At 37.4% G+C, this 22,927-nt stretch overlaps 1 protein-coding gene across 1 annotated transcript; it reads right to left on the minus strand.

Moving 5' to 3' along the window:
• Positions 1 to 2,182: 2,182 nt before the first annotated feature.
• On the minus strand, positions 2,183 to 17,412 carry LOC140167442 (uncharacterized). The gene is made up of 2 exons (XM_072190749.1): positions 16,811 to 17,412; positions 2,183 to 2,207 (listed from the first exon to the last, which is right to left on the minus strand). The coding sequence occupies exons 1-2, from the start codon at positions 17,410 to 17,412 to the stop codon at positions 2,183 to 2,185; spliced, it is 627 nt and encodes a 208-aa protein (XP_072046850.1).
• Positions 17,413 to 22,927: the final 5,515 nt, after the last annotated feature.

Here is a 22,927-nt window from a genome sequence, read left to right on the forward strand (position 1 = left end):
TGTTCAGAAGATCTGTTACAGTGTAGAGTTTTAACAGAAAGTGATAAGCCAGTAAGATTCTGTGATTCCGTACAGTTATCTTTTTTCATTCATTTTTGTTACCGTATATTCTCAAATAGTTGCCCCCTCGAATGAATGACCCCCCCCACCATTTTTTTTTTTTTTCAACCAAAATGTTAAAAAAATGCTGAAATGTCCATGCTATTTTGTGTTGTAAGTAAGCATACCATGGTATTCAAACGGTGGGTAATTGCTGAAAATGACATGCAAACCTGGAAGTGCAACTGAAGTCAAGTTCATTGTTCCTCACTTTGACATGATTTTGAAACTTACCTAATGATTTTTTTTGGGAATTATGGCTGTAACAAAGGCCTAATAATAATAATAAGTGCCCTCCCGTTACAAAAATTTCAAGAGAATATACGGTATCTATTTTATTTTCAAATTATTTTGTTTGTAAAACAGGTGTACCTGAGCAAAAACTTCAGATTTCTCTGAAGAAGTTTACAGTAGCAGTGTTCAACCTACAACTATTTTGTGCATGGATATTTGATTCTCAATGTAAGCTCTTCCCTGGCTCTGTAGATGACACCTGCTGGACAGCCTTCCTTGTCTTAACATTAAAGCCATAATGATTTCCATCAAATTCTAATTTTGTTATTCTTTACCAAATATATCCATTTTAAGCTGAAATAATGAGGTAAAATGAAATAAACCCCACTGGCTATTTTGGCTGTTAAACTTTGAGATTTAATGTCATTATTACAACATTAAATCAGAATTGTCCTGTTGACCTATTTAAGGGTAATTCGATTGGGACATGTGTAAACATTACTTATATGCCAGAAAATCACTACCCGGGGCAGTGTAACCTGTGTGTCTACCAGTCGGTGATCATGTTCTTGGCATGCGGGGGGTCTAAGGTTCGAATCCCGGGGGTGCCAAGTGACTTTCTCCTTTTTCGTTTGTTCTTTAACTTCCGATAGCAAAAAGCAGGGGGCAGTGTTAGGGTTGAATAACATGTATTTTCCTGCATTGAAGACTATGTTAACCCTAATACCCATAAATACCACAATGAAAACCACTGGCATGCATGAATCCCAGGGTTGCAGACAGAATTTGGAACAAGCTTGTTGCCTGCTTTGTCATATGTTTGCCATTTTATGTATGATTAATGTGTGCTTCATGTACAACAATGGGGTTATTATGGACTGTGTAATGAGGGATTGGATTTAGATGGTTAATTTTATCTAAGGCGACAAAAAAACTCTGTTCTATGGCCGGACAGACTTGCTATGTAGGATTGCTTAATCGGGATTTATTATTGGGGTTTGTTTTAGGAAGAGGCAAATTACCAACAGCAACAGAAAATACTCAACAGCTTGGAAAATTCTGAAAAATTTTTGTGAACATATTTGGAAAATTTTCTGTATTTTTTTCCAAAAATGTTTAGTCAAATTCAATCCCCTTTGGCCAAAACCCAGTTTTTAATTTCATGAAGTAAAAAAATGAGTTAAAAAAACTTAATGCAGAGTCTGGGTCAGTCGGGCCCGCATAGAACAGGATGTTTTTTATGTCGCCTAATGTAGAATATTTTGTTGTTATATTGCCAAAAGATGTATCCATCAAATTTAAGAGTGGAAAGAAGTTGGTTTATTTCTTCTTGTTTTTTGTGCCTTTCTGTCTACATATAAGTATATAGCCTATTAACTTCAGTTCATTATCATCATAATGTGCTGTTCCTGTAGAAATCCATACACCCCTTATGGAAGACATGACCTTAATCTCACTCACAGGGGGTGTGAATTTCAAATGGAGTCACCCATTCAGGTAACCCTATATGAAATCTGTGTGAGAGATTAAGGTGATTTCTTCCATAGGGGGTGTATGGATTTCAACTGGAATAGCACAATGTATACATACCTTTATGTATTTTGTTTTCTAACATTCAAGGATGGTATTTGGCTATTCCAGTTGAAATGCATACACCCCTATGGAAGGCATGACCTCAATCTTTCACACAGGGGGAGTGGATTTCAAATGGAGTTGCCCATTCAGGTAACCATTTTGAAATGTGGAAGATTAAGGTCATATATGGATTTGAACTGGAATAGCTCATTGGGGGCACCAAATCTTATTTAGTGGGTGCTGGTCGTATTGGACAATATCCAAATGAATCTTGTTAAATGGTGGCTCCATTCATAGACCTGAAATAAGAGATCAGGATCAAGTATCCAAACACGTAAAACAAAAGCAATGTCTTAAAGACAGTAAAACTAAATTGCAAAATAAAGTAGTCGATAGATGGAGAGTTTTGTTCTGCGTACTTTGATACCTTATCCGGCTCGATGTGATTTTATTCTACTAAGCTATACGCATTTGAATGACAAAAGGTCGAATTTCACAAGCGACACATTTGAGATGTTTCCACCTTCAAGGCGAGTTTGGTACCTTTTGTTACAAGTTCAATGAAGCTTGACGGATAAACGCTCACTCCACTGTGTTCAATATCTGCGTGCCTTAAGGGAAAAGTCATTGCAAATTTTTGTCACTTTAAAGCTCTTTTTCATTAAAATTGCTATAAGTGCCGTACCGAATGAGGTACCAAAATGTGCAGAAGAACATTCTCCATCTATTGCCTATTTCATTTTATAATTTAGTTTTAGTGTCATTTAGAAATAGCTGTTATTTTAAGTGTTTGGATACTTTTTGTACGCAGTATATGTCATAATCCACACTTATGGTATGGTACAGGCTATAATAAATCTGGATCAAGTCCAGAATGTGGATATAATTCTAGTCCCCTGTACTTGATACTGGTCTTGGCAATGGACTTTGTCAAATATTGGATATATGTCATAATCCACATTAAGTATGGTACAGGCTATAGATGTGGATCAAGTCTACAATGTGGACATAGTTCTAGTACTGTGTACTGCTCTCATCAATAGGACTAAGAATTGAAACACTACACTGAATGCTATGATGGTGTCCCAAGCTATGTTGCTGCTAAACCAAGAAAAAGCGAAAAAGCTTTTAAAAAGTGAAAGATACATGTAGTGGTTTTCAAGAGGACATCTGGTAACCAAATTCTTCTTTCTCTGTTAATTTAACAAAGTTTTGTAATACAGGGTGTTCCAGTCAAAGCAGGCCTTCGTCATTATGTTGGGCATGCTCTGTTGTGGGTATGTTGATTATACAAATCAATAATGTGTTATTCCAGTTGAAATCCGTACACCCCGTATGCAAGACACAACCTTAATCTTCCACACAGGGGGTGTAGATCACAAATGGGGTTACTTGAATGGGCGACTCCATTTGAAATCTTCACCCCCTGTTTGGGAAATTAAGATATCTTCGATATGGAGTGTATGGATTTTAACTGTAATACCCACCCCAATATACCAAGTGCTATGGGACCTTACATGTAACTTTTCCTAAATACTAGTATGAAATCTTAATCTACCATTGACCAATTTTATATACAAACAATTGTCATGAATTCTCCATAAAGGTATGACCAATAGAAAATACTGTTATAGATGTAAATGTTAAACAAACATTGTATGTATGTGAATTAATACATGAATAAATGTACAGTACTGTGATATCGCAAAAATGACCATGTGTGAGTTTATTTGAAATACAGGGTAAGTTGAAATGGTCTTGGTTTTTTTGTTGCTCTTTTTAAAAACTTTTTTTCATCTTTTATGACTACCTAGATTTTAGTCTGTTACTCAGTTGTCAAAAGTTTTACAAACTGCATTTTGTTTGAATATTCATGCTTAAAATTGGCAAATTTAGCATACAATGTTCTTGAGATTTGACAATTTAGACAAATTATCGAAAATCAAGCTGCATTTAACTAAAAAATGCAGTGTGTTTCTTAATATTAATACATCGATATTATAGGAAATAAGTCAAGGAAGCCAATAATCGCATTTATATTTCCATAGGTCTGTCGGTTCTTGAGTTACGGTCAATAACATGTAAAAACAAAAGCTTTGGCATTTTCCCATTCCCAAGAAATATGTACATGGGGCGGAAATGACGCCCCTTATAAAGCCTTGGTATCTCCTTTTAAAGCAAGATGACCTGATATATTTGGAAAATCAAATTCTTTAAAACTTACGTATAAGATAAACTGTTGCCCCTTTCAAGCATTCATGCAAAAAGATCATGTAAATGTTCATTATAAATGCGACTAATTGTTCATGGAATTATTGACATTTAATACAGCGTAAAACTGGTAGTCTACAGTGTTTTTATTAATGATAATCATCATGATCATGTAATAAATTGATATCAAATGAAAGCTCATATTTTTCTCATTAACATATTGAAACTAGGAGTTCCAAATCGGTATATTTCCGAAGATATCGTCAAAAAACTGCTGAATTAGTCAAAAATTTGAGACTAATTCAGCAGTTTTTTAACGATTTCTTCAGAAATATATCGATTTGGAACTAATTTCAATATGTTAATGAGAAAAATATGAGCTTTCACCTGATACCAACATCTGCATGTTGATAGGGTAAAGTTGGGGATGAGGCTGTCAATCAGGTCGCCCACCTCTAAGAAACCATACCATTCCTCTTGTGTATTTGCTACATTTGTTATATGATTTCACACCACCAAATAGAATATGGTTGAGTGTCCTTAATTGATCAGAAAAACATTTTATACCAAAAAAATACTATTCTATTTCTTATAGAAACGTTATAATATGGCTTTAATAAAAATTAGGTAAGTGCGTAAAAGGAGAAATTCTCACATAGTTTTTCTTGACCAGTTTTTCTGTTGCACATCACTCCTCCCTTACTACTTAGGTAGGTGTCACACAAAAAAGAAGAAACTAGACATAGTTGTGGTCTAAGACCACGAACACAGCCGTGTTGTGACCCCTTAATGACCTTTGACCCCAAAATCTATGAAAACCCCATAGGCATTGGCTTATGGCAATGCATGTGTGTACATAGTATCATTCTGCTATGTTATTTGTGACAGAAGGGACATTTTGAATGTTTTTCGTCTTGGACTGGAAGTGACACCTTAATGACCTTTGACCCAAAATAAAAAATATACCACGTTTACACTGGGTAACATCAATTCATGTGTGAATATACCGTCACTGTGCTATGTTGTTCTTAGCTGATAAATTTTTTTGAAGGTATTTGGCTTTATACCGGAAATAACCCCTTAATGACCTTTGACCTCAAATCTGTTTATGATTCATAGACATTGGGTAATAGCAATGCATGTGTGCAAGTTGCGTCACCATCCTACGTAATTTGTGGGAGAAGTAGCATTTTGAAGGAATTTCGTTTTATACCGGAAGTGCCCCCTTAATGACCTTTGACCCCAAATAAAAAAATACCACATACACATTAGATAAACATAATTCATGTGTGCACATACCGTCATTCTCCTATGTTTTTCTTAACTAATAATTTTTTGAAGGAATTTGGTTTTATACCGGAAGTGACCCCTTTATGACCTTTGACCTCAAATCTGTGTATGATTCATAGACACTGGGTACTAGCAATGCATGCGTGCAAGTTGCGTCACCGTCCTTCGTAATTTGTGGGAGAAGTAGCATTTTGAAGGTATTTCGTTTCATACCGGAAGTGACCCCTTAATGACCTTTGTCCCCCAAATAAAAAATACCACTTATACGTTAGGCACATACCGTCACTCTCCTATGTTTTTCTTATTTTATAAAAAATTTTGAAGGAATTTGGTTGGGGCACATCCCCCCTGTCCCCCTGTAATTGACGCCCATGATAGGAAGGTACCAGGAGATCACAGTTGGGGGCGCTTTTCAAAATGGCCACCAAAATCCAAAGAAAACCTTATAATATAGTACACCGTCAAACATTTAAGGCGTGGGGTATGGGCGAACTTGAAGTACAGGTATCTGGAGAGGGGAAGAATTCAAGCAACGAGTAACCCCAAATCACAGCTGCAGGTAGTCACTGGGCCGCCGAGTGCGAATATCTATTTGTTTTGGAAGGTTCGTGTTTGTTTTAAATTTTTGGGCGTTTTTCCAATATTTGATATTTTTGGTGATATTTCAAAAAAGCGACATGCCAAAGACAACTAACTCTTTTGTTATAGTTATTGCAGTTCTTTTCCACATACCTATGTTACCATTTGCTTTGGTGATTTACTCATATTGTATATTTTGTGACTGCAATTTGGCGTTTTCAATGCGTTTTAAGCTTATAATGAAATTAATACGAATATATAGTCACTCTGCTTTTAGAATTCTTACCTGATCGTCGGCTTTTGCAGGCAACAGAATAGAGAGTTCCCGTGTTTTCAAGCGGAACGGACTACAATAGTGTTTATAACGTGATTCGCACCGCCGTATTCCTCATTCCTTTGATTTGGTCAATGACCCTATTGGTGCTACATTCTACAAAATAACATTTGCTAATTATTGCGCGAGTGTTGGTATTCTGAAAATTGTAAACGGAGTTTAGGTTTCCCTCCAAGATGGCGGGTAACCCAAAACACGGGAACTCTCTATTGGCTCACGATAGATGTCGTATTCCTCTATGTGGGTCGCTTATTGATAAAATGAGTTTGCATTCCTTGTAACAACATACAAATTTGCATCTGGAAACCGGGTCTGGAACTGAGTTTGGGACAGCCATAGACTTCAGCGCCGTATCAAATCTCATAAAAAGGCCACGACTGGCGAGTATGTTTTTATGTTTCCCGCACGAAAGCTTGCGTCAACATCTATACTATACTTCTTTGGAAACAATGGCCTTTGACCATTCTTTGTAAATGCCCTGCTATGACCTTGATATGTAGACTTGATTGGGTACAGTAAAAGCATCCACTTCACTAAATGTTTAGCAGCTGGTCAGTAGATATTACTACAGGGATACAGTCAGCATGGTCAGTAGTTTAACATGGTGTGTCACCATGGTGAAAGACCCATTATTGATTAGGCGCGGATATTAAAGGCACAAGTCCTTTGCGTGCATAGCATTAGAATAGTTTTCTAACTAAAATACTAACTGCATTCTGCATTATGTATTTATTTATTTAGGCCTATGCCTATTTATTTATTTATTGACTTATTTATTTATTTATTTATTTATTTATTTATTTATTTATTTGGTAGATTAGTAAGAAATTAGTAATATTCCATGGCCCATCGGTTTATTGTTGATTGTTGATAACTTAAAACTTGATTGATTGGTCGATTGATAATCATTTCACATTATATTCCTAGTTTATAGGCCCTATGGATCGTACATTAGATAAATAAGCCTATCAGTATTGATTTATTCTATTCAGCAATATCAAGGATTACTATCAAACTTCTCACACCTTTTCAGTTGGCTTAGTGGTAACGCAATGGGTTTTATAAAAGTGAGGTCCCGGGTTCGATTCCCACCTCTGCCTATTTTTTTCAAGACTGAGAAAAAAATGCAATTTCTGAACTGCAAACTTATTTGGCGCGCGATCTGAGCTGGTCCTTTTTTGGTGGCTGTGTCTGTTACAGGCACACTCCCTCTGGAATCAAAACAGGGCTCACGCTCATTACACTTCCCTTAAGAAGTACAGGGTGTCCCAAAAAAAGAGGCCCCTCATTGCGCCCTCTTTTTCGCCTATTTCCGAAAAGTTGATCAAGTATATTTTGGTATGCAAAGAAACATGTTATTGTTAGCTTTAATAAACCAAAACAATTATTTTAATCGGCTCACAACTTTTGAAGATATGCCCTTTTAAAGACAAATACCCGTTTTTCACTCTGTCCACGGATAGTGGTTGGGATGGGTCATGCTGTGGAGTGGCCTGCAAGATCACTAGACCTTACACCACTTGATTTCTTCATTTGTGGCAAAATCCAAGATATTTGCAAACGTATTACTGCTATATTCGCAAGTATCTGGCGCACAAGGTTGGTACGCAACGCAATTGATGCAATGAGGACCCTGATGCAGTTGCAGTCATGTCTACAATAGAATTCACCGCGACCTTTGCAGGACTTAAACCCCATTAAAAGCTATTAAACCAAGATATCACTCATTGAAAACAGCTCAACTGATTAAATCAGATCTTATCTGGTTGTGCACATGTGTCTGTTTTATATGTACGGTATCGCAATGAGCTGGTATTATAGCTTCAGTTGGGTAACCGATTATAAAGGAAACGCAAGGAAACAATGGTATGTGGACCTTTGTTCACGAAATGAGACAATGGTCTGCTTTTTGTTAACCAGCATTCTTGAAAATGAGCAACATAATGATTGTTGACTTAACACGGTTTGGAAATAAGTTCTTCATATTTTTTGGTGTTATTTGTCGTTTACATATCCTTCCTAAAACACCAAAGTACGAATATTTCCAAACATCTAAATTAGCTAAAAATTTAGGACATGTTACAAAACTATATTTTCTAGAATTTTAGAAGAGTACTTTTAATATTGGCCGGTTATTTTTCACACAGCGACGTTAACTAGGCAAATACCCATACTTCTAACGTACGCTATTTGGGGAGGTCACGCGTCAATGGTAAGAGCACTGTGTATTGTGTATAGGAAAACAGTAACTGCAGTATGCTAGGGCTGAAACCTGTATTCGTCAAGGAGGCAACCAGGTAGAGGGCAGAGCAGCACAGTAAAGTCACTTCAAAAGAACCAAAGACAAACTAAACAGCCCTTTTCAGGGCTACCTTTTATTCTAAAAAGAGGAATGACTGATGTGGTCAATAAAAAGAAAGCAAGAAACAATAAAGTAAGAAAGTAAGAAACATAATAAAACAAAAAGGCATAAAATAACCGAGAAAAACATAAATAATTGCAAGTATAGCAAAAGAAATCCCATCCCACATCAATCGCGCCCAAATTAATGACACTTAACAAAATTCATAACCCATAACCCCACCGGTAAAGCCCATTCCCTAAAATAAAGTTGTTATTTTATAAACTTATCATCGAGGAATGTTTTATATTCATGCATGGTATATGCACTTTTCAATCTTTGAAGTAGCCAAACCTCCTCCGTGGACAGAGTGAAAAAAGGATACATCTCTTTTAAAGGGCATATTTTTAAAAGTTATGAGCCGATTGAAACAATTGTTTCGGTTTATTAAAGCTAACGGGTGAAGGCTTCATTACATACCAACATATACTTGATCAACTTTTCTGAAATAGGAGAAAAAGAGGGTGCAATGAGGGGCCTCTATTTTTTGGGACACCCTGTATAATTGATCAGACTTTGGATTAGTATTTATCAAAGCACAGTATAACTGTTAAGTCAATGTATTAATAGGAAGGTACCGGGAGGTCACAGTTAAAGCCATATTATAACATTTCTGTAAAAATAGATTAGTATTTATTTTCCATAAAATGTTAGCTTTTACTGTCAGATATGTCCCCTTTAATTTTGAGCCGAACAAGTGAGGTAAAGCATAGAAAATTGGAATTTACTACTAGCGCCCATGCATGTTGCTCCGCGGTTGTAATACGGTATGATCCTCGGGGTGTGTGGGGGTGCGTATGTGTATCCCGCACGCCGTGTACGTACTGTGCATACGTGTTCGACTAATATTTCCATCGTAATAATAAAACGCCGGTTCCAGCGTTTTATTAAAAATCTCGGATCTAAAGTCTTGATTTTTGCAGAGTATCTTTATTGACTAAAGTACATTACAATCGTGTAAAAATCAGAATTTAAAATATTTTGAGGGCGTTCTCCTCAGCAAATGTTATAATATGGCTTTAAGGGATCTAAAGTGAGCGTTTATTACGTTTCGACAGTATTTTTTGTGGGACATGAGAGCACCTCAGACCTATCGAATTGCATTCGGAATACGAAGCATGTCTTTTGATATCAAATAATTTTCATTTTTGAAAATCACAATATAATACAAATTTTATGACAAATTATAAAAATTTGATATTTTTCAAATTTTGATATATAACAGTCCTCGAAGTAAATTATATAAATCTAATGATATATTTTAAAAAGTGTATGTAGCAGGGAGGAAAAAGCCGACGGTCAATTGAAAATTTTGACCTTTCATATTGAAGATATAGATTTTTTCCCCAAAAGACCTAATTTTTTTTGGTGTTTTGGGGAAAAAATCCATATCTTCAATACGAAAGGTCAAAATTTTCAATTGATCGTCGGCATTTCATCCCACCTACATACACGTTAAGTATAAATCATCAGATTTATAAAGTTTACTTCGAGTGCTGTTAAATATCAAAAATATCAATTTTAATGATTTGCCATAAAATGTGTATTAAATTGCGAATTTCAAAAACCAAAATTATTTGATATCAGAATGACATTCTTCGTATTCAGAATGCAATTCGATATGTCTGATGTGCTCTAATGTCCTAAAATAAATACTGTCCAAACAAAATCAATGGACAGTGCTCATCCTGGGTCCCAATACAATCAGGGATCTTTACTTGGTCCTACACTCTTCTGAATATATATATATCAATGATATTGTAAATGCGATAAAGTACAACATCAGATTATTTGCCAATGATGACAGATGGTATCCTATTATAAGGGGACCAGAAAAGCTCGGGAAATCATCAGACATTACAGCAAGATCTACAAGCCTCTTCTCATGTGCTGACAAATGGGGAATGGCCTTCAATGCATCGAAGTGTCAACATATCACCGTCACCATCTGTCTTCAATTACTCTGTAGCTAAAGAAGTCGGCCAAAAAATTGCTAGTCCCAATATCCCGGATAGTAGGATTATTTTCATGGATTCCGTGACCATTTTGTTCCTACCTTTTGTTCTTGATGGACTATTTCCAGTGATAACACTTTCAAAGCGCACATCGCCAGTGAGTACCAGTGAGTACCCTTGGTATCATCCGAAGAAATCTTAGACCGTCCTCACAGAAGGTGAAATTAAAGGCTTACCAAAGTTTAGTAAGACCATGATGCAGTCATGTCTACAGTAGAATTCATCTCGACCTTTGCAGGACTTAACCCCATTAAAAGCTATTAAACCAAGATAACACTCATTGAAACAGCTCAACTGATTAAATCGGATCTTCTCTGGTTGTGCACAAGTGTCTGTTTTCATGTGCGATATCGCAATAAAGCTGGTATTCATAGCTTCAGTTGGGTAACCGATTATAAAGGAAACGAAAGGAAACAATGGTATGTGTGGCTTTGTTCACGAAATCAGACAATGGCGTGCTTTTTGTAAACCAGCATTCTTGAAAATGAGCAACATAATGATTGTTGACTTAACACGGTTTGGAAATAATTTCTTCATATTTTTGGTGTTATCTGTCGTTTACATGTCCTTCCTAAAACACAAAAGTACGACCCTCTCCAAACACCTAAATTAGCTAAAAATTTAGGACATGTTACAAAACTATATTGTCTAGAATTTTAGAAGAGTACTTTTAATATTGGCCGGTTATTTTTCACACAGCGACGTTAACTAGGCAATGTACTATTACCTATAACATTAACTAAAACACCAAAGTACGAATATTTCCAAACATCTAAATTAGCTAAAAATTTAGGACATGTTAAAAACTATATTTTCTAGAACTTTAGAAGAGTACTTTTAATATTGGCCGGTTATTTTTCACACAGCGACGTTAACTAGTCATATCCCCATACTCAGGGCCGTTCCTAGGGGTTTTGCCGCCCTAGGCAAAGCCTCTCCCTGCCGCCCCACCAAAGCATACCAAAAAAGTGTTAAAGGTGGTTACCCCTTGAAAACTTGTCAGTTTTGACCTATTTGATTTGTATACTGCCCACCAGTGGCGTAGTTAGGGCTTGTGACGCCCAGGGCTAGGGATACATAATGATGCCCCCTCACCCCGATTCTCAAAACTATTGCGCGCGAAAATTTCCACAAATAGGGTCCACCACTAATAAATGTTGGCTATAATGAATTATAAATTGATTTGAAATAGGGTCTACCACAAATAAATTGTGGCTATAATGGATTATAAAATGATCTTTAAAATGATTTAGTAGTGAAATGCGCGCGAAGCGCGCGAAAATTTTGACTTTCATCGCTTGGAGGGGCGCAGAATCGATGGTGAATTGGTCAATTCGGCGCCCCCTAATGATGGAGCCCAGGGCACGTGCCCCCACCTGCCCCCTCCCCGTCGCTATACGCCACTGCTGCCCACGACCGTTTTCCTTCTTTTCTGTAATTTTTATCCGTCCTCATTTTTCTTCCCTTTTCTTTCTCCATTCCCGTTTTTTTCTTTTTTCGCCCTCTGTTTTTGCGCCCTTCTGCGTTTGCCGCCCTAGGCGACCGCCTTACCTGGCCTAATGGTCGGAACGGCCCTGCCCATACTTTTAACGTAGGGCTATTTGTAGAGGTCACGCGTCAATGGGAAAGAGCACTGTGTATTGTGTATAGGAAAACGGACAGTAACTGCAGTATGCCTCAGTTTGAATACGCTGCATCGGCATGAAGTTCGTGCACGGGACATCAAGTCATTGGAAACAGGTCAGCGCCAAGCAGTCCGATTTATCGGGAAACTTTGATAGACGGGCTAGCGTCACACCACTACTTCACCAGTTAGATCCTGTTCGCACAGTGTTCAATGTTCCACAAAATACATCATGCCGTCATAAATATCAATTTTCCACCCATTATCAAACCTCATCCAACTAATGGGAGTTCAACCCAACATCTCCGCTATCAGCCCATTTGAGCATCTCGGGACAATATAAAAGTACTCTTTCTTCATTAGCACGACACCAATTTGTTTTCAAATGTATAAATTTACTAAGTTTTTAAATTTCATATATATTTCAGTTTTGGTATTGTGTGAGCCATCTCCCTTTTTAAAAATTTGGATCTGCCCCTGACCACCCATATTTTTCGCCAGCCCATAGGGCTGGTATCTAATTCTGAGATGGGATTTGTGTGCACTAAAGATTAGCTAAGATTATAGCCTTCTTCTATTGGTATGAATTATTTTTTTTACTTCTTGTGGTGGAAATTTTTTTTTGATGTCTGCTAATTCGATTTGCAAGGAAAAGAAAGTATGTGTTGCCGTTTCAACGAACGAAAACGATTGAGTATTGCCAAAGTTATGTTTGAATTAATTATGACTTAAAAAGTTATCATAGGTTAGGCCTACACATATAAACATAAACTTGTTCAGCTATCAGCATATCTATCTGCCACTTTCTATCATTTTTATTTGATTCATAAAATTACATTCAACAAAATGATTGAAGACTGAGAAAACACACAATGCAGACTATAGACTATGCCATAGTTGAATTTTATTAAAAATGTGTTATTATTAGTCATGATGAACCCATTTCGTTGAACTCAAAATTATACTGATGTTTATTAAAATTAAAGTATTCAATAGTAAAATGGTCATAAAGAGTTTAAAATATCAGACGATTGGTGACAATAAAAGTAATTGAATGCAACATTATCTTGCATAATTATAACGGCTCACTTTAATACTGAACAATTCTGATTTTGGAATCTACCAGTTTATTGATAGCGAACCCCGAATATTCGACTATGAACTTTGAATTGTAAGCAGAACTTTACCCCCTGAACTTTGCTCTCTAAAAACACACAGTCAAGCATACTTGTTTATCAGTCCATTAACCACAAGTACTAAGCATGGACGCGCTAGATGTTTGATGAGAGATTAACTTTCGCGTCAACACAAAAGCGCCGCAAATACCACAGACAGTTGTTTACGGTGTAGTTAATGGTAATGGCGCGGGCCCAGACGATTTAAACCATAGCGAGGTAAGGGCGACCAATCACAAGGCAGATCCATTTAAAGATGCATTACATCATGGCCAATTTTAGTTAGGCCAGAAATTGGCCTAACTCTCCATAGAGCCCCGTGTTAAAAATCTTAACCGCAAGGCAATGTCAGTAGTCCACTTGGGAAGCTAACAAACAGAGGGAGTAGGGTGACTGATCAGATGTGAAAATCTATCAATTGTGCACACATTAATTAAATCAGAGTTTTAAGCTTAAATACAATATCCAGAGTATGCACAATGGGCAAGTGGACTACAGGGTAGTCTATGCAGACTATTACAGAATGGAGTGGGTAAGATGCCATGTCCTTAGCTTTGCAGGAGTTTCGGACTAACAATCAACACATTCAAAAAATACAGTTTAAAAGTGAAGATTGTAGTGAATGATCAGTCCTTTATCATGTGCTTGCCACTATCTACTTTATAGTAAACTATACATTGCGAAATAATATAAAATCATTTTAAAATAAAATGTGCATGTAAGTTGAGTTTACATAGCGAATTAACTAACAACTGCAGTGTATTTCTTGATTTTAATAATAAGCATGGGTAAAAAGCAGTAAAGACAAAAATACAGAACAATTTGGAGTAATGAATTAAAGAGTTGACAGGAGTTATAGGAGTTAATGCTTTTTGCTGTTTCAGTGTGCATGTTCTCACCATTGATGGTTTGGTGAACTGTCATGTAACGTGGATGTAAGCGTGATCCTATAAAATGCCTTTCACGGTGAGCCAAACTGGTATTTGTAATTTCTTACAACTAGTCCAAATATTTCCACTTGCAGACGTTTCGAAAACTGACAGTTTTCTTTATCGATGCTATTGTTGCAATGACGATCTGTGTACAGCTGATGATTTCTGCTGCTTGGCAACGGAGTTGCCAGTTGATTTTTCACTTATCAGATCGTCAAAGACGTGACTCAAGTTGTATTGCCCCTCGTCTCTGTTCATGGTATTGCCCCGCTTTCTGATGGTGATCGCCTCCTTAATCCATCTCTTATATCTATTACTCTCTTTGCCGACGATCCTAGCCTCCAATCGATGACATGATTGTTTTCTACTACATGATCGGTGATAGCCGATTTGTGAACAACTGATTGGGATGCTTTTCTGGTGGCTCTGGTTTTTATATTATCACCAATTTTCTCAGCCTCAGTTTTGTGCTCCTCCAAACGTTTGCCGAATTTCCTTCCTGTCTCCCCGATGTATGCCAAATCACAGTTCTTACATGGTATTGAATAGACGACGTCCGTAGAATGATGGGGATCCCGTTTGTCCTTGGGGTGGACAAGGAGGTTGCGCAACGTACAATGGGGCTTCATCGCGGTGGAGATGTTATAAGATTTGAATACTCTCGAGACACGCTCTGAGACTCCCTCCACATAGGGAATGACAACAAGGCCTTTCGACTTAGCGGAATCGTCTTTCTTAGATCTGTCTTTCTTGAGCTTGGGCGTAGCCATCTGGTGTTTCACTTTTTCAATGGTCCAATCTGGGTATCCGCATTTTGGAGAGCCCCTTAATGTGAGTTTCCTCCTCTACCTTGTCTTGCTCTTCAGTGACAATTTTGTTCTTTCTATCGAGAAGGGTACGAACAACGCCTAGTTTCTGGTAGACTGGCCCCCAGTCTCGGTTCGGTTCCATCTCTGGATAATGTAACAATAAATAATTACGTAATGCCCTATGAAAAAAAAAATGCCACCTCCCCCCCCCCCCTTATTTTCTTCAATGCCAAAAACCCATTCCTCTTCATCCACAAATCGACGCCACTAATTACACCCACCACAGTCAACCATGCAGCAATATAGAAATATACTCGTATTATAAGTGAACGCGAAAGTCCATTGAGCGCTGATTCGAGACTGGTCCAATCTGTTAGAGATCTCACTTCCAAATATTCGTTCAACGAAGCACGGTGATTCCGATGTCAATTACGAAAGCCCCGCCCCAGTTTCAATTCAAATATGGTAGCACAAAGCTATGCCGCGGGATGTGACGCAAGATCGGATGGGACACTTGTCAACAACTGAGAGGTATTGAGCTCAAGTGGCACGCGTCTGATAGACCCATGGTACGCGCAATAATAAAAGGCAACCACTCGACTCGGACTTAGGCCTATTGTCCATATTGCGTATATTATCGCGTGCGGTTTGCAAATGTTTGCACATTATTTAGCTAGGGAAGCCTTTTCAAATATCCCCGCGCTGCCAAGCTGCGTTGATTGGTCGGATACAATATCGTTGTTTAGTCGCTTACACAAACGTTAATGTAGTGAAAACATGGACGTGGTATATAGAAAGATTGCGTGACTCCAAATCCGTAAAAGTGAACTCCCAGCATTTTGTGGGAACTGGAAGTCAAATTGCTTACAGACTGGGAGGGTCCATGTATTGGGTTGATTTTTAATGCTATGTAATCTACATTACCAGTCGTTCTCCATGGACCCGAGGGAGGGTCTAAGTTTCTGGTGAAGAGGGTGGTGTGACCTAAAGTTCAAATATTGGTCAGTATGAGTAGCCTTACGGTAAACCAACAACTTAAAGTCATAATGTACGATCTTTTTTCAGAATTTACCTTTATTTTTTTCAAAACCGATTTTTTGGCATATTTGTAATATTTACACATGTTCTAACTTAAATCTATGAGCAAACTGTCAAATTCGTCCTATTTGTAGTAAAACAGGACGATTTTCTGTTGGTCCGACATAAAGTCATAATTTTTTAGATTATGACTTTATGTCGGCCACGATCGCAAACCGTAGTCTCCTACGCGGCCAGTTTGGTTACGCTCCCTCCACATGTGGAGGGAGCGTAACCAAGCTGGCCGCGTAGGAGACTAACTCTGAGGCCGCACTCGCTGTCCTAATCCAAACAGTGCGAGATGTTTCGAGTGATAGAGGTGTAGTTTATGATGTTGTTTCTTTGCAAATTCCCAATGTTTTTCGCGTCCAAATGTATTGTGAACTTTCATAATGATTGCATATTATCATTTTAGAAGAAAAAAAGAAAAATCTAAAAATTTAAAAAGATCGTACATTAAGGCTTTAACCGATCCATCATCTCGCCGAACAATCAATGTGTCCAAAAAGGGGATCTTGCCATCCACTTCCTTTTCAAAAGTGAATTTGATAGAGTCGGTGTCGTCAGCTTGGTTCAGGTGGTCAGTGAGGTTATTCACTTCATCTTTACAAACAATTTCCAAGATATCATCCACATATCTCTTCCATAACTTAGGTTTACATTCCATAGGGGCAGTAGCGATGGCAATATTTTCCAGGTGTTCCATGAAGATATTCGCCGCCAACGGTGAAACAGGGCTACCCATGGCCGCTCCAAAGAGTTGTCTGTAAATCTTCCCCCGGAATGTAAAGTAGGTGGTGGATAGGATGAAATCTAATAATTCTACAACGTCTTCTGTTGACAAATTGAAACCGTTGGATTTGTTGTACTCTTTCAACCAGCCCTCTTTTTGAAGTCTTTCTTTCACAATGTCCAGAACTTTACTGATGGGCGTGCACGTAAACAAAGAAACCACATCGTGGGAGTTTAGTATATCCCCTTCATCAATCACAACTTCCACTAACTCCTCAGCTAATGACTTGGAGTTTAACACATGGTGAGTAGAATTTCCTACCATGGGGGCCAAGATGTCAGCGAGCCACCTAGAAGATTCATATCCTATAGTAGAGGTATAATCAACAATAGGTCTGAGTGGTGCGTTAGGTTTGTGAATCTTTGGCGTGCAATAGAGTCTGGGGACATTTTCCGCAGTCGGGTACAACTGTTTGTACTTTGCCTTACTGATCTTCTCCTCATTCGTAAATCTAGTCAATATGGCCACCAGTTTCCTCTTGTACTTTTGCGTGGGGTCAGCCGATAATTCCTCGTCGATAATTCCTCTTCAAGAATTTAGGTGAGCCAAACTATTTACAAGACCTCTTCTGCATTGAGGCTGGCCTTCCCTTTTAAAGGGAATTTTTATTATTATAATAAGCCTCAATGTGAGGTAAAATACAATATGAACAAACCTTACCACCCACCTTTAATTTAAGACGCCACCCTTCGAATTTGTATGGAAGTTATATATTACAACGTCGATCATCGTGGGTAAATACCATTGGATGAAAAAATATAAAAATCTATGAGGTGATCACATGACGTGCGCTACCACACCCTGCTACCGTTTGTAGCCGCCGCGCGATTTAGTCGTACCTTGTCGAATTTGTAAGGAAATTATATAACGTCGAGCATCGTGGGTGATTACCATTGGATGAAAAAATATAAAAATCTGAGGTGATCACATGACGTGCGCTACCACGCCCTGCTACCGTTTGTAGCTGCCGAGTTAGTCGTGCCTTGTGCTTGTCGTCTAATCACAGTATATAGTTCCTTCTATAAATCTGTGGTCTAATAAAGCATACTTACAAACGTCGCTGCTATCTCGGTAACTGAACATTAAAAAGTTAAAAATCTTGCTATTATCATGATATTAATTCTGCATTTTCAGCTCCTAATTTGTGCCTCCCATTTGGAGGATCCAAACGGGATGAGCTAAAGTTATTCAATAATTACCTCTTGTTTGAACCTGGTTCCACGAGGACCCAAGTATGTTTCCGCGAGGAGTAACGGTTTAAACAACCGAACCTCTGCAGCAAGTGTTGATTTTGTATCAATTTAGTGGTAGGAATACCAGCAACCTAACATTTTGTATAACTTTTCTGGCCAGTTCAGTTTAACGGAGGCTCTTCTTCGGTCGTTCGTTATTTTTCAAAATCGAGATCGTAGTTTCATCCGTCCGTGTCGCTGTGTTTTGGAGGAACCAAACTACATCCAAATATCTCTGGAGCATCTAACTCGGTGAGTAAAATAAACGTATTTTAATATCAAGATGTCGATTCAATGAAAACGTGTGTGTTTGTGTTTTGAGAAGATCGTGGAAAAATAGTATTGGGGAAAAAACCAATGTTCGGAATTAGTAATGAACACAATTAATGTATTATTAATAATACATACAACTGACAAACAACGGAATTAATCTGAATTGAATTTAAAACAAAATAACTATGTATATTTATTTAAGCTATATTTTTATACTTTCTGCTTTTCTATGGAGTTGACCCATAATTTCATGTCAAAAAGGGGGATTCTGAAATTTTGGAGATCTGAAAGGGGGGCCGAACATTTTTCGCGATGATTTGTTTTGCATCAGGCCCCCTAAGTGTTTGTGAACGGGCCCTAAGTAGAAAATAAATCGCTTGAAACACATATGATCATTATTTTCTCCGCTCCGCCGCAAATTCAAATGTTTGATTGACAAATAGTAAGACGCAGTCAAACAAAAACCGAGGCTTTTCGTTTTGATTTAGTAATCCAACGTATTTCTTTTATGCTCAACAAAGGAGGGCAAATAAAAAAGATGGTTTGTCCCTCAAGTATGGAAAAGCCATCCAAGCGCTAAAAAATGCGTTCCCTGGGCCTTTTTTACAGGCTTTGTTTTTTTTTTAATTGATAGCGTAGCGGCCAAAAAAAAGAAAGTGGGTCGCGTAGAGGCAAAAACAAGAAGTGCGCTCACCTTCCCCCCCACTTGTAGCAATTGTTTTCCTTAAAAAAAAAAAGAAGAAAAGAATAGCACATATTGTTTTAGCAAAATGTTTGAGAGACAAACCTTTCTTGGCCCGATGCCCTGACAGCGCTGTTTTCTTCAAACAGCTGTCAGGCATTCAATGTGATCATTTAGGTAGCGACGATAGCATTCAAGTGGGGGAGGTGATTTTAGTAGTGGTAGCTTCAGTCATAAAGTAACTTTCAAGTGCTTTTCTTTTATCACACCTGAGGTAAATGTTTAAGGGGTTCAGACATTCTACTCCGTTACCAAAACAAAAAATCCTACATTTTTATAATAATTGCTCTGTCGAGTCGTAAAATGTACTAGAGCTCTTGTGAAAGTTTAGAATTATAGCCTATTGTTTACACGGAGTCTTAAGTATATGCTGACAAGCACAGTTACTAGTACCGGGTACTGCAAATTAGCGAATCAATTGAGCCCAAGGTGATACAGGAATGGCCAAAAATTGGAAAAAATACGTTATCCATTATGTGGAATCCCATAATTTCAAGGTCAAAGTTTATAAATAAAAATAAATAAAGAAATAAAGAAATTTATAAAGCCATTATGCCAGGCCTCAATGCGCTGAACAGAGAACTAAACTTACTAATACATCATGCAAAAACTACAAAAGTACATATTCTATAAGGCATAATACAACCAATACAAATTAATTATAGTAAAAACATTTAAAAACATTATAAAGCAATTACACTTGATAAGAGAAACAGAATAGCATATCATATAATGAACAAAAGTATCATATAATGAACAAAAGCACAGGGGTCAAAAATATCATATAATGAACAAAAGCACAGGGGTCAAAAATATCATATAATGAACAAAAGCACAGGGGTCAAAATTCAAAATTCAAAATATTCCTCTGGTAATAAGGATTCAGAAGAAATAGAGTTTGACCTATCTACGACTTATCGTTCCAAAGTTATGAACAAAAACAAAAGTCATAGGTCACCATTTGAGGTCCATGGGTCTAACAGAAAATTTCCTCCAATTTTAATGATTTTGTCTCAAAATGTTCGACTTGTTATAACAGTTTCAATAAGGAATAGTTTGCAAAACCTTAGGTGTTTTATATTGGTTGTGACGTATTTTCCTGTGTTTTCTATGAAACCAAATGTCTTAGATAGTGCAAACTATTGTTTTTCTAGATTGTTGTTACAAGACGAAAATTTTTATCAAAATCGGAGGAAATTTCCTGTTTTGATCCATGTGGAGTTCAACTTTGGAACAATTTGTCATAGATAGGTTAAACCATATATTTTCTGAATCCTTATGACCAGAAATATATTTTTAAATTGATTGGTTTTAAACAAAATTTGAGCTGCTTTGAAATTTGATCTTGGAATTATGGGATTCCACAAATGTTTAACGTTGGCTAACGCATTTTTCCGAGGCGAGCATACCGTAAAACCCCGTCTACAAGGATATACCTAAGAAACGCCCTCAATAAAATTGGTTGCTTTTTGTATTTGGAGTTTGAGCAAATATATACTGGCACTGGGTGGCTATGCATTCCATCTAAGTATGTTGTAACGCCAATCAATTGTATTGACATAATAACGACTGTTTCGTATATCAGGATCGTATAGCTCAATTGATAGAGCGTCAGACTTTGGAACTGAAGAGAGCATGGTCCGGGCACCGGTTCCGTTTTTTCATTCTCGTTTAATTTTAACTTTTTGACATGTTCTTTTATCTTTCTTCAAATCTACCTTTCTACTTTTAATTATAGGTATTTTTTTGGTTTTTTTTTATTATTTAAAAAAAAAATAAATTTTTGATAGTTTTTTTAGTAATTTTGTGGTTTTATAGAAACTAGTAAAAGCATTTATTCTAAATAATAGCGAAACCCACGGTTAGACAGATGGTGTTGCAACTACTTGTCTGTCCTCGTCTTTGCAATAAAAACCTATGTTGCACCTTTGTGCCATCCCAATTCTTGAGGAATGGTAGGTAGGGTGCGTTTTTGGCTTAAGCACGATTTTGTTTCTACTTATGTGTATAAGTGTGTCATCAAAAAGACCGGCCACCACCGTGGCCGCGTCTCTTTTTAGACTAGCTTTCTTGCGGCCAGAACGGTCGACAATGGCAACTGCGTTCTCATCGTGGGGGTTGTACCTTCCCCTACGACTAGCCCGCTGTTGCCATAATGACGCATTCCGACCGCAAGAAGCCCGCACGAGAACACTTTCATCGTGCTGGAAAATATATGAAGCAAATCTAAGCATTTTAATGTTGTATACAAGAACCTGTTCCAACTTACTGCAGGGGTGTTCAATTTAGTTGATACTCTTGGTCCTTTTTACGAACTTAATATATGCATCTTTTATACCCCTCGCCAGAATGAAAGACTTGTGATGAAATCAAAATAAATATTGTTCTGTTGCCACAATTGCAGTTTTTCAATTAAAAAAAAAGATGAGGAATAATAATTATTCCATATTTGAATCTATTGTCCCATCAAGAATAGAGTGTCTTCAAAAACTTCAATCAATTCATCTGACAAAGGAAACTATTCTGGTCATTCAATTTTGTTTCGCTTGCACCTGTTATATCACAGGCGTTGGTAGAGAAGGCACACTTCTCTTGTCTTCACCGAAGTAGTGATGTAAACACTAACATGATTAATTACCATAGCTAGCAATGGACATACACTATTTTTTGTTCCACTTGAACCCATACTCATAGGCTATTCGCTGTCGATGTGACGTAATTAATCGGATTAACTACCATAGCAATTGATGAATACAATTTCGAATATATAGCCCTGCACTTCATCGTTCACGTGGCACCTATGCATTGAACCATAGTTGTCAAAGAAATGCTAATCACTCGCCATGTAAGATTAGTATTTATGAAAAGAGTGGTATTCAATCTATGTTTGGTGACATACGCGGCTGATTAGTGCAATCTGCTTGATGGTAGTTATTGCGATTATTACGTCACTTCGACAGCGAATTGTAGTATAGACGAATCCAACAAGCCAAGTGATGGTCAGAATTTATTCGGCCATTATACGCTGGTGAAGTTACGTAATTAATCGGATTAATTACCATAGCAATAGGTGAAAACAATTTTGAACATATCGCGCTGCGCTACAAGCAGGTTACACTCATCACCTGTACTGTGTATGTCTGCAATCATAGATTGAATACAATACTGGTCTTTTCAAAGATACTAATCTTACAGGTACAGCATGATATGGTTCAATGAAGAGGTACCGCCTGAACGTATCAGTGTAACGCGGTATATTCAAAAATTGTTTTCACCTATTGCTATGGTAGTTAATCCGATTATTACGTAACTTCGTCAGCGTATTGGAATAAAACAGGAGGATGTGAGTTCATAAGGGCAATGTCGGGGATTATACTATCATTATAGGTCACACAGTCAGCTACCTGCACAACAGATTCTTTTGTTCTGCAAGGCTCACTCAGTCATTTAATGAGGCAATACAAACGATCGAAATTGGTGTTGAAATGAGCAAAAATTTTTTCTGTAAAATTTTTTCTCAGCCAAATGAAAA

The sequence above is a fragment of the Amphiura filiformis genome, chromosome 13 (assembly GCF_039555335.1).
Source record: "Amphiura filiformis chromosome 13, Afil_fr2py, whole genome shotgun sequence".
Lineage (NCBI taxonomy): Eukaryota > Metazoa > Echinodermata > Ophiuroidea > Amphilepidida > Amphiuridae > Amphiura > Amphiura filiformis.